The sequence below is a fragment of the Rhopalosiphum padi genome, chromosome 1 (assembly GCF_020882245.1).
Source record: "Rhopalosiphum padi isolate XX-2018 chromosome 1, ASM2088224v1, whole genome shotgun sequence".
NCBI classification, from domain to species: domain Eukaryota; kingdom Metazoa; phylum Arthropoda; class Insecta; order Hemiptera; family Aphididae; genus Rhopalosiphum; species Rhopalosiphum padi.
Genome location: NC_083597.1, coordinates 91960086 through 91980656, shown reverse-complemented (window position 1 = coordinate 91980656; position 20571 = coordinate 91960086). Strand labels below are relative to the sequence as shown.

At 29.1% G+C, this 20571-nt stretch overlaps 1 protein-coding gene across 4 annotated transcripts in view; it reads left to right on the top strand.

Annotated features, from left to right (window-relative positions):
* LOC132918247 (semaphorin-2A) overlaps positions 1-20571 on the top strand; it is a 355196-nt gene that overhangs the window by 192943 nt on the left and 141682 nt on the right. For all 4 annotated transcript variants that reach the window (XM_060979390.1, XM_060979387.1, XM_060979388.1 and 1 more), the window contains one exon: positions 7948-8048. In XM_060979390.1, the coding sequence (XP_060835373.1) occupies positions 7958-8048 (91 nt within the window). In that variant the 5' untranslated portion in view covers positions 7948-7957. The remainder of the gene's footprint in view (positions 1-7947; positions 8049-20571) is intronic.

Below are 20571 nucleotides of genomic sequence, written 5' to 3'. Positions count from 1 at the left end.
CATATTATATTCATGTTTTGTTTTTTACTATTAGGGTATAAATTGGCAATTGTTGACTTAATATCAAACATTATGATTATACCTACGTTTTTATTTTAACATTTTAATACAATTAACTCGTGACATGTAAGTTTCACTGTTTTATAATGTTCAAATATATAACATGAATACTACTAATCTAATAATTGTTGAGTAGTTGAATAATTAAATCAATGATAATATTTATTGAGTAATTAAAAAATTATGTTTTTTAAATATAAAATACAACTATTAAAGTCACCCACAAAATATGTTAATGTACTTATTTTGCATTCTGAGCGGAACAATGAATGTATTGCTTTTGCAATGATGTGTATGTTACTTTTGCTACCTTTTGTATAATTTAAAATCCTGAAAGTGCGCTGTAGGTGGTTTGTGGTAGTACATCAAATCTAGTTAGAGAGAGAGGACGTTAAGAATTAAAGATTTCCATTCCTTTTCCAAATTATTGTGAAAATTAATAACTATTTATAAAGAAAAATCGTATTAAATACACAAAACCTAATTTTTACAAAATTATTGTGATTTATTTTAATTTGTGCTATTTATAGGCATGTCGATTTTCGATTTTTTTCGATTGATAATAAAATATTTTTTAACAAATAATTTAACTCACAAAACCTCATTGATAGTAAAATGTATTATACACCTACCTACAATAAATAGTATATATATATTTTTTAATTATTATATTTACATATATTTTGGTAAGTAAATATCAAAATATATAAGACAAACTGCCTTTAAAATAAAATTTTGAATATTTAAATTTTTGTTTATGATCTGTTTACGATTGCTTTAATAATATAGTTATTTAAATAAACCATTATGTTCTCAAATAAGACAATGGAATTTATATTTTATTTCTAAAAAATTCACTTGATAAAATTTAAATTTATTGAGTTTTAGCCAACTTTTTTACTAAATAAATTTGACCTTAATAAATTTGTAATGGTCGTTATGACTGTTTTTTTTTAAGTTCCAACACCTCCGGTCATTATAATAATATAGGCATAGGAAATCTGATTTCCGGTTACCCGTCCTCGAGCCAAAACCGTCATCAACATACACACGGACCCACCAGCCCGTTCAAAATAAATAATAATGAATGAAATCGATTATCACGTTTTCACATGTACCTATGTCCTATAATATTATAATACATAATTCGGTCGTTACAATGATTACGGTCAATAATAATAGGTACCACAATCCATACGACCATACCTCGCCGAATCGTCGCAGTGTCCTCTCCGCTCGACCTTGTGAACGAACAGGAACACGTTATCGCTCAATTTTACTGAAAAAAACTTCGCGTGTTCGGTGGCACTAGCATGGGGGGTAGGCAGAGACCACAATTTTTAATACGACCACGATTTTCATCGCCGAGCGCACGCGGATGTGCAATGGTAATTTATGCGTATTCCGGCGGTAGCCATATAGAACGAGGGTGCGTTGATGTCCGATTTATCGCGATCCAAAGGAATATGAATAATATTAAAAACCGAAAGGGACGCGCGTGTTATCAGTACACCTCCGAATCCACGGAATCCTATATACATCGCCGTATACCTACTACCTATACATACCGAAGTTGAATCGCCACTGCAACGTCCATATAGTTTATGCATCGTATAATAATAATAATGATACACGTTCTCCGGAGACCTGCTGGCAAATCCCGTCCTGCCGGGTGTAGTGGAGGTAGTATATAGCGGTTGGCCAGTTGTTGTGAGCCGTGTTGTGTTAATGGCTCGGAATAACACTGATAACGACGAGGATCATCTCCTGCGCGTCCTGTGCGGCCCTTCCTGTTGCCTACAAATTACCCCCACACCCGAAACGGAGGTCGAGACTGTCGGGCTGTTGTGAATTCCCAAGAGTCGCGTCGCCTACTGCGCGCACAATAATAGCGGCGCGAACGCGTGTGGCTGATCTTTTGTCCCGACACACGCGTATAGGCGTTTTTGGATTTCCCACGCGTCCGATATTATGTATAGTACTATGACCGCAAAGTATGCTTTAAAACGACAATCGAACATTGTATTCGTTTGTATAATTCGATTCGATATATTTTATGTAGTCCGTTCGCGTTCACTTTATAATGTACACAAAACAAACGGTTATTAACAACCAAAAACCACACACCATGCTTTATCTTTTATTTCAAAAACTAATGTTATAAAATAGGTTTAATTTTAATTTCACACGTGGTGCCGCCATTGGGCGACTTCAATCTCCCGTCAATCAAATCTGATCAAATTTACTTATTGTATAACATGTAAATACAGATTGTAAATATATTGAATTTTATTTCGATAAGAAAAAAAATTAAATTTGTTTTATTATTAGTATAAAATAAAATATGTTATAAGCAATAATTTTCCTAGTCTAATATTATTGTTTAACGCTAATATTATTATTTATTACACATCGTTTTATTTAGATTACATATTTTCGAAATACTGAAAAAGATTTTTTTATATTATTTTATATTATGATTATTATTAAAGTAACTATTGTTGTAATATAATCATCTATTTTTATCATGCTAATGTTTAGATTTAAATGTTATCTATATCACTATTAATTAAATTTAAATGGTTTCGATTTTGGTTATTCTCAAACCTAGTTTCCTATAAATACAAAATTGATAATATAACAATTCATAAAAAATATTTTGTCCGTATAATTTATATTTCATTTGAATACTTGTGTCTCATTATAATAATATCTACTACTATTATATTCATAATATATTTATTTTTTTAATATTTTCTGTACACTTTAATGTTAAACACGAAAAATTGAATAGGCACCTTATAAAAAAGAACTTACAAATTAGCATTTGAATCCATTTTAAATTAAATAACTAAAAAATAGTTCACTTAATTTTACATTACATGTATATAAGAAAGGCTATGAAAAAAAAGAAATATTCGTTGTAGATACTTGAACATTGATAGTTTTGTGAATCAAATTATGTTCCTTAGTAACTATATAGTTTTATATTTAGTATGATAAATAACTAAATTTACATGAGACTTTGTGATTATACAGTCCAATGAAGTTCTGAAAACAAAAAACCTAATGAAGTATTTCAAAGATCCTTTATCAAATTATCTGTGTTCAAAGAGACCAGTAAAAGTTTAAGTTTAGCGTTTCTTTATACCGTTCTATTAAAATGACAATGTTGTTTCTATATTAGGTATAAAAGTTACATTTTTTTTTTCTATGAAACAACAAATATTATGTAAATCAGAATAACATTTTAAAGTACTGTTTTTACTAAAAATTTCTTGGATATGTTTAGGTTCAGCAATAATGGATACGGTAATACGGGATAAGACAATTTTTAATTACATGCATTACAACATTACATTTATTTACTATTTTATTCTGTATTTTACAAAAAAGCTTTAAATACATTAAATCTTTAACATATATATTTATATATAATAGGTAACTTTTATTATTAATAATAATATAATAATAATTTATTATTATATAAACTACTACAATATACATAGTCAAATAAATATTGTCTTTGAATAACTGTATTATTTGTTCATTCTCCCTAAAATATCAATGTAAAATGTTTTAATTTTTTATTACCAATTCTAAATAGAGTTATAAATTATAACGATAGTCATTAAATTCCTATCAACGGGGGACATCTTATCAAAAAGGTCATTTTACTTTTATATCGTTAAAGGTTAAGAATTCTCGCGGTCTTTGCACATTATAATGGCACTAGGTTAACGGGTTGTCATCGCTTAAAGTAGTATTCTAGTAAAAGGGCGCGGTTTTCCCGTAAAAATAATACCAAAAATCGGTTAGGTAAAATGAAAGAAGTATTGGCGGGTTAAGTTAAAGTAGCTAAAACGAATAGAAAAAAATGAAAGAAATCAAGCAGAAGTTTTTCTCGTCGAGCATGTATAATAATACGAAATTACGGTTCGGGGATAATGACGATTGTGCCGGAAAACAAGAAAAATCGCGTGACATTGACCAACGTCACGCTACCCAACTATTCTTACATTTTTTTTCCCGTTGTTCTAATGAACTTTGTTTATTTTTTATTGATGGTAGAATTATTACGATATATTATTATGTATTGTACATATTGAAAATGGGGTTATAACTTGCTAAATTAAATATTTTACCATAAGCCATCATAAAAATTGAATTTGATGCAAGAATGCTGAGAATAGATTTTTCCGGGTAAAATTTGTTATACTTCAAGTGACTTACTGTATCTTTTGAATCACACCATATAAGAGTAAAGTAATTGATTTTTATCATATTTCAAGCCAATAGTTATGAGCTGAATTCGTCGAAAATTATTTTTCGCATAAATTTATTCATACACCATACCATAATATATATATACTAGGTATATTAGTATAGATTTTCTGATATTCGCAAACAAAACATAATGGATCATTGGTTGACTTCAAAGTGACATTAAATGATAGGAAACGTATAAAACGACTGATTTTATGTTATGTATGTTTTGTTTAAACAAAGGAATACTAATTTAAAAGCCTGAGGCTAATTAGATCAAAGACTATATTAATATAGGATGATTAATTAGGAAGGAAATATACATTAATCTATTAGCCAATGTAATAAAATATTTTCATAAAATTGTATGAAAGAAACAGATATTAAATAGTTTCGTTTGGAAAATTATTATGCGATAAAACAATGTCGCAGTTATTTTAATGTGAATTCCTTTGACGAATGAAAATTGAAAAATGTATAAAGATTTTTTCTTGCGTTGTATTTTCTAATACAATTTTTCTTTCAAAATCAATTTTTTTTTTTTTTTTTTGGTAACATTTATGCAATTTAATCCAAATTATTTATTTTTACAGATTATACTTAGCTGATAAAAATATCATAATAATATAATGATGTGCATTACATTTTTCAGATAGTCTTTAATGATAATTTAAGTTTGATTCATAATAATTTTAATGAGGAAAATTAATAATATAGTGAATCAAACTTGCTTAATGTGAATTATAGGTAGGTATATCATCTGTTTATCGTTATAAATTATAATTTAAAAATTATACGAATTCAATTGAATGACAGTTAATTTACAATTTTAAGAAAAACTTGTACAATACATTTTAGATCTTAAAATTACACCATTTAAATGATAAAATAATTGAATTGAATAATTGTTTTTTTTGTTTTTATATATTTTATATTTTATATACAGTTATATTTACAGCAATAAAAAAAAAATAAACCATTCAGCAGTCTTTCATAATGATATAAAATGTTGTCTACTTATCAAGAATTATGAAATTATTTTTAAAGTAATACTGTGTTTTATAATATATAGGTATATTATAATATATATTTTTATTTATGGAAAAATAATGTAGAATAAATCTTTTTAAAAATTTGTCTACACCTTTCAATTTCAGACAAAAAACTTAGAGATAAAAATAATAAAATAAAAAATAATCATAACTTAAAATTAAATTAATTTGAATTATGCGAGGTTAAGTTACTTACCTACCTTCTAATAGAAATCGACTCGTTCACTGGACCAGATACCCTTTTATCTTATATGTTATTCACTATTGTACCGTTTAAATCTTAAATGACAAAAAATAAACTGACACGTGCCTTATTTTGTCAGTAGTATTTTGATTATACAAGTTTTTTTCAAAAAATATTTAAAAATGTAATAAGTTGGTCGTAATTTAATTTATTAATGACCATTATTTTTCATCAAAGTATAACTTATATAATACTTGCAATTAAAACTGAAACTGATATTATTATAATTCTATATTTTATTTATTTTCATATGAACCATTATAATTAGTTTATAATAAATTTTCTATTTATGTAACTTTAATAATTAATAACAAAAATAGTGTTAATACCTACACTCTACCAAATATTACATTAGTCAAATAAAGGTATTTAAAAATTATTTTAAGAATTTAATTTATGTAATTGGTTCTCGTCGTAATACATCCCAACTTAACTTAATAAATTCCTTAACAACTTCAATTGTTCTAAATTTAATTGGCTTTACTGCTGATAGCGGTCTTAAATATACCTTTACAATGATACGTAATTTCTGGCATGGGCATATTATTTCTAGCGGTTAAATTATTATTCAGCAGCTAGCATGTATCTTCAACACACGTAATATGGCTTGTACGTAAAAATAAAAGCTTAATAATAAAAAAAAAAGAAAAGAAAAAAGTCCGACTTGGCCACGTAAACGGTTTGGGTATTATGAGCGTTAAATTATTAATTTTCGGTGTTTAAACACGAGTGGAAGGAGGTGAAACTATTCGGGTTTACGCGGGATTATTATTGCACCGGAACCCTCCGAACAATTCCAGGACAAAACGCCACTTTGCATATTTAAAATATCCCGGGCCGTCCGGAGTTATATTAAAACATACCGTGGTATATTCTTAGCATTATTATTATTATTATTATTATTATTATTATTATCATCATTATGACTATAACCGCCGTCGAGAGTAGGTGGAACAAGTCGAGGTGGGGTAGCGACCAGAGAGAGGGATGGTTGCATTTTAAAATGTAATCCGTTGTGTGTGTGTGTTGCCGTCGCTGTTGCTGCCATAACGAGTGGCACACAGGCACCCAACACGACCGACTATGCCATCTCTGTTTCCGGTCCGTCGCCCGTACACTCGTTATCATTTTTTTTTATTGTGATTTCCCCTTTTCACTTGAATTAATATAACGTATATAAGTATATATATATATATAACTATAGTGGTCTCCAGTCGTGTTGTACCACAGAACTTCCCTCGAAATATTGTTTTTAATACCACTATTAATTGCGGTGTGCGTCTTTGTACTTACGTGACTTGAAAAGACGCCAGATGATGTGTCTACGACGATCAACCAGCGTACTACTACGACTTACATCTCTGCTGCAATTGAACATTGTGTGACACGTGTTTTTTCCCCGAGATTGGCAACAATAAGAATGTATAACACAATAATGTTATATTAATAATATCATGTCAGTTGTACCATTTAGTGTCATATCTAATTACTTTATTTAGATTTTTTTTTTAATTCTTAATATAAATAAAATCTTGTAGTTACAAAATATGTATGCGTCGATATGATATGGTATTACATTTTGTTTCTTGTACATATATTATATTATGTTAGAAAATCAATGTTCGCGTAGTTTAATCTATCTAAATACTTATAGATATGCGAAAAGTAGGTCAAAATCAACATATAAAAACTAAATTCAATAAATCTATTTTTGCATACATTTTATTTGGACACATTTAAATGATTTAATGCATTTACGGTCGAATAGCGAACAACTTCAATAATGGCAGAACAGAACACTAACCGACAACGTGTAATGTATGCAAAAAAAAAATTACTCAGCCAGTCAGTTGAAAAAAAATCTTCAGAGCGGTTTTTTAGTAGTGTATAAGTATCGTATATATATTATCATGCAGAGATTGGTGCAGTGTCTTGACGTAGAACGTGAACCTGCGTGCTCGTCGAACCGATTAGGTCAACTCCCTTGAATCATAAAAACAATAAATTGCAGTGCAACAGCTATTGTATGTCGGGTTCGATTTCCTACAATGGAAATGTTCTTCGATTGGATTACTGAGTTATTGCAGAGGGTTAATAGAATACAAGCGCAGATGTAATGTGGTTATTCACAAATGTCTTGTTCTCTACATCATACATAGAGGCGCCTATATATCTTATATAAAATAATAATATTATCGTGACGTATTTGTTACATGTACTTATAATAAATCGATAGATCATACAATATTCAGAGTGTGTAGCTACACGTTAAGTTCACGAAATAAAAACGGTATAATAACGACACTGATTTGTTTTGTTTTACAGAACATTGAAAATGCCGCCGGCTTTGTACGGACTGTTTGCCGCGTATGTGACGTTTGTCGTACTGGAAACACATGCCATTACCATTGAAGAATTGCCGCCAGGTAAGTTTTCGATATTTCTTCGTTTATAAATATAGATAAATAACCGAGGAAACAAATATAAAGAGAAAACAATAGACACCGCTGTTGTTTGTTGATATCTCGGTAAACCCGTAGGTAATATGGTAATTTACCGTTTCTCACCGACAGCTTGTCATTAAAAGTTTATTTCCACACGAATGGTGCGTAAAATAAGTAATATTAAAACGCTATTTTTTTGCAATTCGGCGGAAAAAAAAGAAAAACTTTTGAATTTTGTCGAATATATTTCAAAAACTTACAATATTCTTTTCCAAAAAAAAAACTCATAATTTCAGTATTACTTTTGAATTTTGTCCTTGCAACCTCGGCAAAAAAGTTATACCGCATTTTATTAATATATTTCTGACGTGAAAATTTATTCGTGAAAGAATTACACTATACGCATTGGGTTTTATTTAAATTTAAATTGAACGCCTGTGACGCCGTATTTAGCGTGGTAAAAAAAAATTATCGAATCGATATCGTGTATTCTGTATAGGATTAAACGTCGTAAGCGTTGCAGTAGATCCAATACTAAAGAGGTAAGAACTATATAAACCAGATAGGATGACGGAGTGTTACCGCCGTACAAAGGATTATCCTCGACAACGAACAATCGCGGGACGCGGAACAGGAATAAAAATAAAAACATGATCCTAATCCTTTAAATAATATAATAATCGTGTCTCGAAAGCTCTTCGGGTGCTCTTGGATAACTTAATACGGCCTCGCTCTGGGTAGTAATACCCGCCATTAATGTTTAGGTTTATGATACGCGTGTTTATATTATTGTGTCGGCGGTGCTTTTACAGTGGACAGAGTGAGAGAGACATAGAGATAGAGAAGTGCACGATATGACGTAGAAAACGACGCTTTTCTTCGGACCAGTAAGAACCGTATACATAATATCATTATGTATAGTCGAACGGTTAGGGGCGGTGTGGACGACATCCGATAGCATAATATACACGCCGATATACTACGCGGATACACCGCATATATAGTTGTGCGCGTACAATATAGCGAGTCGCGATATAGCCGTAGTGCAGTGTCTGTCTAAATCAGATGCCGAGGAGAAAAGGGCGGTGTGTCGGCGATACAAGTCGGCGGTGGCGAGGGTGGGCCGAGGTGGTTGGCGTTCAGGTGGGAGATGTGTTTTACACGCACACCGCGGACGGCCGAGGAGAGTGCGTTTTGTAAGCGCGCGTGTAGCGTTTCTTGTCGTCGTGTAACCGGATCGACCGCGGAGGGATTGGATTTCTCGAACGCGCGGGCGTTACCGCTCGCCGCCACCGACTACAACCGTGTAGAATATATACGCGTGTGTGTTGTATACCGCAATCGTGTAGTCGTGTCGTAAATATTATATATATTATATACCTATACATTATAGAGGGTGGATAGAATAATATTATCGACGGCGGCAGTAGTGTGAGTTTTCTTTGTTCGACAAATCGATCACGCGGCGGCACCTATACAATATTATGAAACGCTAGCCCGCGAAGGGGTCTTCGACTTGTAACATCGGCGGAATCGTCGTTATAACAATATTATAATATTATGCAAAACAAACGGTTATTACTGCACGTGTAAACTGCATTTTTATTTACTGCGATATATTATTATTATTATTATTATTACGACGATATGACGATAATAATAATATCGCAGTGTTGGGCACGTTACGTCATATTTCGCCATATATGAGTTGTAACAAAGTTAGGCATACGTACTAATCCCATGCTTAGACCATTGAATTTGATTACCAATTCCCCCCAAAAAACGTCTATGTTTGACGAGTACTTAATATAATTATTTTACTACTCGTAAAATTGAAATGATTTGTAATAATTTAAAAATCATTTGGAAGTTAATCGAATTCTATTTCGATCCTGTTTTGGAAATTGGAGACAATTATTAGCTTTTGTAATTTAGGTTGGCCATTATAATAAAAAAAAAATTTTATCGTATTCAAAATGTATATTTAATAAAAATGTGAACACATATTTTGGATTTTTAATTGTACAGCTTTGTATGTAGAATATAGTACCTAATACCTATATGTATGCGTATAATTGTATAATTAAACGTCATTTATTTTATGTATTATATATTATTGTTAATACTTTATTACACAATAGGTACTATATTTCATAATAAAGGGAATGAACATTTTTAAAACGTCAATAATGAGATGTGTATAAGTTGGTCAAAATTAAGCACCCCTAAAATACGACTTAACATCAGCCTGCTCACTGCAGGCATGACTAATTATTATTATAGTACCATACAAGCCATAAGGTAACATTAATACTTGAATTGTTGGAAGGGGAGCAATGGGACGAAGTTCCTCTGCCTATTTTTTTTTGTATTTTGAGAACACCCCTTCTAATTACTAAGCATTAAAACGGGGGATGATTTGTTCTTTTTACAAAATTATTTTGAAATGCATTATTTTTTTTTTATTTTATTAAATAAAATATTTAACTTCAACTTGATAAGTTACACACTGATCTTTATTGTGGTTTGTAGTAAATAAAAGTTAAAGAATTTAATTCCTTTACAATTTAAAAAAAAAAAATTATTTTTAAATAAATGAATAAATATATTTTTCAAAAATATAAAAATTAAAGCACTCATAAGAAGTTGTTATTCTCGTTTATTGTAACTATTTGTTTGAGAATATTAACGGTTTATGATAGGGAGAGATTTACTTAATACCTTCCACCATAACTTAGGTTGAGTTCAATAATTTCAAAGAATGCATATTTTTTCAAGTCACAGAGTTTCACCATTATCCATGTTTGAATGTTTATAAGTGAGTTTTGTTTTCCACTGTATGAAGTAATCAAAATTATGATAATATAGTGTATATTATTGATATAGAAAGCGCTCGGTAATGGGTTGGTATACCAACATATATGTACAATAAGAACCGTTGAGCGCGTGACAATGTGCCAATCGACAATAACAATTCTGGTTATACATTGTTTGTTTAAAAAATATATTTAGGTACATGTATTGCACAACTGACTATCTACAAGCATATAAGTTTGAATTTTTTCTTCATTTCTATATCAAATCGATTTTTGTTTATAATATTTTCATTTTATTGTAAATATAATCATAAAATGTCTGTAAAATATAAAAATGTACAACAATTCATTGTGGTTATACTATATATACAATATATATATATATATATATAGGTACCTACATATTTTATTACATCAAAACTCTTTGGATTGCAAATATTTCACTTTGAATGTAGGTATGCGTTATTAAAATTGTACACATAAATAACTTTGTCAAATTTAAATGGGTAATATGCTTATGACTTCATGGAAAAATAAATTACATCGAAAAAACATGGTACACATAGTAAATATTGACTCTAACAAAAACTTGCAAAAATTATTTTTTGGAAAATATATTTTTGTTTAATTTAAATTACTGTTCTCAGAATTTATTTTCTAATTTTATATAAATACATAACGATTAATTAAAAAGTAAGATCGATCACACTGAGATGTATAAATAAAATAATAATATTATAATGTCTGCAGTATGTTGAACACTTTGCTAAAAAAAGCTATAAATATATAATCAAATAATATGTTGACTAATACCATTTTAAAACAATAATTTTAAATTCATAGTATAACGTGAAATATATTAGTGTTGCATGCAATAATTGTTATTTTTTACTGTAATTACTTACAACTTTTTAGTATAGTTAAACAAGTGCTTTAAAAATTGCATGTAACTCTATTGTAAATGACATCTAATTGCTTTATATTTTCCAAAGGTAATTGTAGTAATATAGTTTCTTTAAGTGTTCTTTAGTCTGCGCAATACCTGAAGAAAACTATCAACGCAAAAAGTAGAAAAATTAATAATGGGGTCTACAAATTGCATGACGTATTATTAATATAATATATATAAGCTAATTTGAAATATATTTAAAGTATATTAAAGATATATCAAGTCAAAAAAATAATTTTAAATAACAATCACGACTGAAACTGTAACCTAAAACTAATATAGTAGGTATATAAATATAATTGCTACAAATCGTTTTAGACAGCTTTGCGATTACTTACAATTACACATTTTTTACACGAATATTATAAACTAATAATATTGCACATTATATTTATTATTAATTATATTAGTAAGGTACTATATATGATGTTAAATAAAAAATGAGTAGGTATCACAAGTCCTGATTTTATTATTAAATTGTTTTAATTTTTCCAAATTTATTTTTATGATAATTAACGTTGTTACTCGAGAGACGTTACGAATTTATAAATTGTGTAGGACAATCGCACGTGAGCAGCGTGAGGTATACGTGTGACATCTGTGTCCGTTGTCTGCATAAAAGACAATAAAAACATATGGTGAAGAGTAGTGGTGATGGTGGTGGTGGTTAGGTTAGATGTGGTAGGGGATTGAAATGTGTTATAAAACTTCTGGTATTGTTTTACCATGATACTTAGAAAAGGTTATCGTGTGATCGGACTAGCAATATGTAAAACGTGTGCGCGTACCTACACCTTTTCGTGTTTTTACCGTCGTACTTAGTCTGCGACGGTGGTTGGCTGAAGGAAGGGCGTTTTGAATAAATTTTTTCGTACAACTTTATACATGTATTTTATGATTGCGTCTAAAGAAGCATTTCCTATTTCTTGCGAGCTAGAGAAACGGATATACGTGCCCTTTAAAAGTCACATAAAATTGGCGGGTCCGAAACAGACGCATTGCGTCCCTTTTTCCCTCATATTGCCCACGCACTGCATAACTCGACTTGACTTCGTATACAAATATATAACTGTTATTATTATTATTATTATTATTATTATTATATGGTTGCTTTGGTTATACGTGAGAAAAATTATATGGCCTTTGCCAATTTCACATATACTCACACATTTATACGTATATATATATGCCTAATGTCATTCTACTACAACGGCAATTCCATTTTAAACGTTCTCTCTTTGGGTTGACCAACACGATACGTCCATTTGAATTCAAAACTCAATGTATTGTACCAAAAACCGATCACCAATGGTGTTGAATATTTTATTTTGAGCCAACAAATATTTTTCATTGCAGATTTTTATCGTGAATTATTATATAACTGCATAATATTATATTGTATCGCCTCACTAGTATCTCCGCGATAGGCAAAATAAACTATGATTATAAAGATTTATTTTACTTCAACAACACATGTTAGAACAGCTTACTAATATTTCTAGTATATTAACAATGTTAAAAAAAAAATATTGAAGTCAATTTTATTTACAATTAATGTTATATTTTACTTATAAAAACAGAGCAACTTTAAAAATGTTTTTTGCATATTGAAAGTTTTGATTAGTTGTATTCATTATGTAAATAATATTGTCTATTGAAGTAATTTATAATATTTTTAAATACATTTTAAAAATACGAATAAAAAAAGAAAAATATTCTCGAATAACCTTCTCAATATTTCATAACTATAAACTGTTTCTTGTTTATTGAACTATCTAAATATCCATTGTTAATAATGTAATATTATAATACGTGGTATCGTGGTAGTATATTACTATAACATTTAATTACCATATATTATTTAATATATTATTTCACGTAAATTCTAACTAGTAAGTATTTTATTGACGAATTTGGCATTGTATCAACATGGTTTTCGTAGTATGATTTTTTTTTTTTTATAATAATCGTTAATTTTCTTACTATTATAATATATAAATAGGCATTTTTATAATAAAACCTTCCTAGAAACAATCAGTTTTGATTGAAATCCGTTAATATACTTGGTATTATGAACTACTCAATTTGTATTTAGCATGCTGAAAGCATAAACTAATATAAGCTTAGCTTAACTAGTGTTTATTTCTAGCATTAATTATTTTACCATTATTCTTAAAATGCATTTGATTGCATTTTTAATGATATTTGTATTTTAATAAGCTTTAATTTTATATAAAACTGTCAGAAAATATTTCTTGCATATTTTTTTAGTCTTGCCCGATTACACTTTTGGCCTTTTATAAAAGTTTTGCATCCCCTAGAGGACAAATAAAAATAACGATAAAAAACCGTTCCCTCTTTCCATGTTTAATGTATTATTCTATGCAATACACAAATATAAATAAAAACGATATATAATAATGTTATTATTTATTAATAGATATATTTTCTTATGTTTCCATTTGGTTTTATAAATTCATATCTAATACAGCAGGGAACCGAATTAAAATTGTATATTTGATAATAATATATTATTGAGCATGAATAGTAACAACATCGTTCTTCAAAAAGTCCATCCAAATTACTATTAGGTATTATGCATGTTATTTTAATGATATGGAAATATGAACATAAAATCCTCCGGTAACACGCGGGTTTGATTACTTCTATATTTTCTACTTAATGTTCTCTAACGTGTACCTACTATATACACATAATAATTGATTAATGACTATTAAACAAAATAATATCTATGTATTTATAGCAGATATTAATATGATTTATAATGGACATTAAGGAATTTCGTATAATTTAAGCTAAAGACAATAAATTGTTCATAGTAAGTTATTGTTATTAACATTAATTAGTTTATAAATATATATTGCAGTAAAATCTAAAAAAAATAATATTAAGTAAAATACCGTTAGAAATGATTAAATTAATATTAATCGTTTTAAATAGTATATCTGATATTTCAAAAACTCGTTAAAAAATATTTAGTCATAAAAATGGAAATGACTAAATGGATATATTTTGACCTATATGTAAGATCAGTATAAAATAATAATACACTTTTTACAGTCATTATTCAATAAATTATATAATTTTCTAATAAATCGAATTTACTAACGTCACATGAGTAATAATAATGTTAGGAATCGATAAACAACAAATTAATTGTTTAAGTCCTTCTTAAAATATAAGACAGTTTATAATATCATATTATTAAACGGAAATTTATTACATCCTGGTAAATCATTATACCTATATTATTATTGTTATTTCAAAACATTTCGCACAAAAATTACTATAACGTAATTACAATTGTTGTTAATAATCATTATACATTTATAACATAAAACGTATTTATACATTTTGTTGAGTTTATTATAATGAAAATATTTTATGTCTAAAACGATAAAATATTATATGATTATCTACAAAAATGAATACTTATCATCGTAAAATACTTTACTGGAATGAATTAATTTAAATGTTTACTATAATAATAAATACATTTTATTATACTTAAATAGTAAACGGTAAGTATAGGATAAACTTTTAAATTTTATAATTATTGAATTACAAAAAAACCGAATATCGAAAACTATAAAAAAAAAATAAGACAAGTTAAAATGTCAAAAGATAGGAGAAAAATATTAGATTTCTCACACACAAAAAGATTGTTTGAGACACCCTGGATCTGTTAACACAATATGGCGTGGTACACGATTAAATAACATTGTATATATACCCATTTTTTTTCATACACCTCACCCACCTCGTCCGTGAATACAAACCAGTATAAACGTTGCCCTTTGATAGTAAAGTTTAAATATCGTGTTTGCTCTCCTCCCACGGGCGTCCGTGGATAATCCATCTTGGAGGGGTTGTTTTAAACAGCTTCCGGCTAGAAGCAAGAAAATAATAATAAACGAACCAGACACGATAGCGCAGTATGTACATATTAAACCACGCAGTCGTGTTTAAGGGGAAAGAAGAAAAAGAAGCACGCCGCGTCGTACCGCCGTTTTCTCCCTATAACGATGATAACAATATAAATCGAATACGCCAGCTATAGAGTCGTTATTTCTACGTGGATTTCTTTACGTCCCCGTTCCATCCGAATTTTCCGGTGGATGTGTATCAGTATACAGGATAAGGAGCAATAACAATCGATCCAGGAAATTATTTTACGAAACTTCGAGGACTTCTGTCCGGGACTTCAGATACGGCGAATGAACGGTGAATACAAAGTGTATACTTTGTTCATATCTTGACTACCATTGACTTTACCTACGTTATGTTTGAGATGTGGTGGGTAGAGGCCACTATAACGGTGGGGCAATTCAATTTATTACTGGCACTTTCCGAAGTCATTTTTATATCCATTTGTCCGGGGAAACGACCACTATAAATGATCACTTCCAGCGTGTATATATTTTTATCATTTCGCTATTATCTCGCTGTTTCGCCTCTACTGCCATGTCTTATGGTGGTCATCGTCTTAGGCAAGGAACCCAAATATTTAACGACGCTCAGAGTTTTTTAATGTCTTTGTCCCGTTTAGTATTCTAAACCAGGCGAATACGGTTTATGCTTTTTCTTACCCGACCTTCCATTTTTTATCACTGTATACACCCTAAGACGTTTAACTCACACAACGTCATCAAAAATGAGTATGAAAAATATAAAAAGAAATAGAGGCCCACGTGCACTTTATTCACTGTCGACGTTCGCTTAAATACGACCGATTCATACGAGAACCGTATAGGTATTTTATATAAATGATGGTCGTTATCGCAGAGTTGCAATAGAGTCGTATTCTAAGAATATCAGAGAACGTTTAAAAATAAACTATTTTTCGTGAAAAAGTATTGTATTAAAATCATTAATAACAATAAATTTTAGTAATTTCTTCTTATGTTATCTATTTAATTGTTTATTCCGAAGAATTTTAACTTATTTTCAAAATAATTTTATTATTTATTATTTTGTTTAAAATTCTTAGAAAATATATGTTTTGGTGTGTTTCAAGAAATAGTGACCGAATTTCGAAGAAGTGGTTAATTAGTAATAACTTTATAAGTATCGATGAACGGATTATAGTGGCACAGGAGTAGGTATCTCGAAAAAATGTATTGTTTCATTCGATATTCACTTTATCTAAACTTTATATATATTTAACATTATAAATAATTAAACGCTCATTTAGTATTCACTTTTTATGTATGATAATTCGTAGCAATATTATACTTAGAAATATGAAATAAAAAATATACATTGTTCAAAAATTTAAAAAACATAAAAAAATATAGAATAATTAAGATTACAAAAAATATAATTTTTCTTTTTAAAATATTGTTTTGTCGTATAATTATGTAAAAATAACATTTTCAAAAAAATTAAAATTTTTATTTAATAGCTAGTGTAAACACATAGACTCACTTTTATTTAATTATTATCAAATCTAAACAATGTATACTAAAAAAATTATATATTTTTTCATTTAATATTATCGATGCATCATTATTATCATAGATCTACGTATGAAATTAAATAATAATACACGTAAAAAATGGTATTTTCGTCTTGGGATTAAAAAAATACAAATATCGCCGAAAAATATTTTAAAATACACTTTATACTTACAAAAAAAATGCGCAGACTAATATTATAATATTTCCTTTGTATATAGTCTTCCAAAATAATTTGAATGTGTATTTTTAAAATTCTTGTGTTGAATATCTCCTTTATTCTTTTTAAACAAAATTCAACTTATTCAAAATGTGTTTGCATGTTTGAGCAAAAGTTGCGAACAACTAAGGGAGGAGATGCTGTGTGTCGATTTTCCAGGTAAATACGTGTTGCCCCTTCCATATAAGTACGTGCTTGGAAAACATGATGTAGCCTCAGCTCAACCCCCAAAACGCAATCCCAATAAATATCTTCGTAATTTTAAACTATAAAGTTTGGTCTTTCCCTGAGTAAAATGATTTATCATGCAATTATTATTTGCCTTTGCTATGTCAGATCTATATTTATAATAATATAGTCTTTAATATTCACGAAATATAAAATAAAGTAGATTATTCGATAAAATTAAAATTGTTTTATTTATTTATTTTTATTAGTCAAAATATTATCTTTTGAACATTAAAAACAATAATAATATTATAATAATAATAAAATAATCATTTGGTATTATGTGTATAAATGTTAAATTTAAAGATTAAATATTATAACATAACGATGTTGATAAGTAAGTAATATAGCTTATTTAAATCTTGTCATCGTTAACGTGGTAACTAGTTTTAAGTCGCATTACATCGGAACTTAATGAAATTAAAATCAATTTTCATATAATATGTTCATAAAACAACCCTATCGGGTTTTTGTATAAATGCGCAATAAAATAACTTTTCATTTTTTTCTCGCCAAAAAATACAAGTACCTACTTCATAAAAATATATGTATTTAATTAAATTACCTTGAACGAATAATAGTTGTATATTTTATACTATTTACACTTGCAGTTTAGGTTCAGCACATCTTTATCCGCTCGAAACGATAATTCACTTTTAAGTTGCGGTAGGTCTTGTAGACTGATATATTGAAAAATGACTATTACACGTCGCATTAAGGCTACATTCAAAGTCACGCGCCGACGCCCGGGGACGTGCAAAAAAGTTTAAAGAGACATTTTCCGCATCGTGATTTACTGTAAAAATAGCAATACACGCGGTAAAGTGATTTTCTAACGCACACATTTAATTTACTGAGACATCCATCATGCGCATGGTGGCAATACTGTACACTAGCATAGCTCTATAATATGAAGTGCATTATATGCACAAGTTCATTTGAAACTTTCGAATTTAGTTAATGTCCCGGAAATGTATTTATCTACAGCCTGGTTCCGCGGAGGGCCGGTTATTCCTTGTTAATTTCCTGAACGAGCCCAATGCCGGGGACCCGGCCACTTTGTATTACTAATGCGTTTATCTTGTCGTCGTTTTCGGATTTATTGCCGGTTGACGTTTAGTACCCCGAGTATGTATGTACGTGTGTAATATTGAGAGAGAAGGGATGGCTGTTTCCCTCACGGTATCGTCTACCACGTGCGTCGGGCTTGTAGGGGTACGACCGTCCGATACCCGACCCCCGGGGATACGCCTCCCCATAATAATTTCACCCTGTCAAAGTCCCGGGCCAAAAGGAGATATATACACCCGCCACTGCACCACCAACCACCCTTGGACATTTTCAGTCTGTGTAGTTATTGTTATTATAAGGGTCATTTTCTTTGAAACGATTTTTTTTCTTCCCGGACTTTACGTCCTCCCATGGTTGTCGGCCAGCATCTTTATTTGTTTCCGAATTCCAAAAACTACCGCTATACCATGTACACCGGATATAATAGAGGGACATCTACCCTCAAGCTGTATATATATATATATATATTATGAACATATATATTTTTTTTTTAATTTGAAAAAATTATAATAAGAAAGAAAACAATTTTAGTACTCAAACAAAAAATATGTAGGTATGTAAGAAAACAAAATTCTTTAATTTTATATACAACGGATGAACATTTTTGTAAACAATTGTCTTCCATGCTGTATCTGAATATAATTTTAAATATACATTTAACTATATAGTTCTGTAAATATGTATATACTTATAATATACTATATTTTTGTCCTTAACATAATTTATTTTGGTATAAGAACAATTCCGTGCCCTTTGTCGTTATTCGTTTAAGTCTCATTTTATTCGTACATATATACATTTATATAAGACTTATCAGGACTTATGACCATTGTTTAGATATTTAAATTGTTCATACAGTTGAGAGAGGAGAGATTTAAGTGCGTGTTTGTGTGTATGTGTGTGTGTACGTTTGACTGTGAGTGTGTGTGTGGTCTGCTTGAAATCCTTAAATCAGACTAAACAAATGGCCTTTCAGATATTTACGTCGTAAGCTAGCTTTTACCTCGAGTGCGTTCGGAATTTGTCACTTCACGAGTCTGACCACTTCGTTGAACTTTAATCAAATACATACCAACTAGGCCTACGACTTGTAAATACTTTTATATAAAATAATGTTATATACATTGTTTAGAAGAATGCATAATATTATGTTTTAAATATTTAACTTGAAAAATACACGTTTTTGTATAATGTTATACCTTAATTTATTTTTATAAATACGCTTAAATATTTCAATAGGTACTACCTATACACTCGAACAAATACAAAATAATAAGAACAAACAATTGATTTTTAAATTATTATGATATTATAATTTATTTTGAATGATCATTATACTGTATATACTATTATAATTGACATGATATAAACGCACTATTAATTTTCTATTTAATGACTTTTTTTACTATCTAACAATTGCGAATAGGTGCATATTATGCAGGCAGGAAGGAATTAATTTAGCGCAGTATTAAAATCTTTTACAATGGGTGTATGAGGGTTGTTCGCCAAACTAGCAATGTGTTTGATATTGATTTGCCATACAACGATAAAAAAATTGTTTGTTACTTTAGAAACTTCTATAGTTTTTTTTTTTGGGGGGGGGGGGAGTAGTAACATCTAAAATTGTTTTTTATTCAATATCTCCTTATAACCTGTACTTAGATTGTTTAAACAGCTGATGAATATTCAATAAGATAAACATATATATATATATATATATATATATATATTAATGAATTATTTT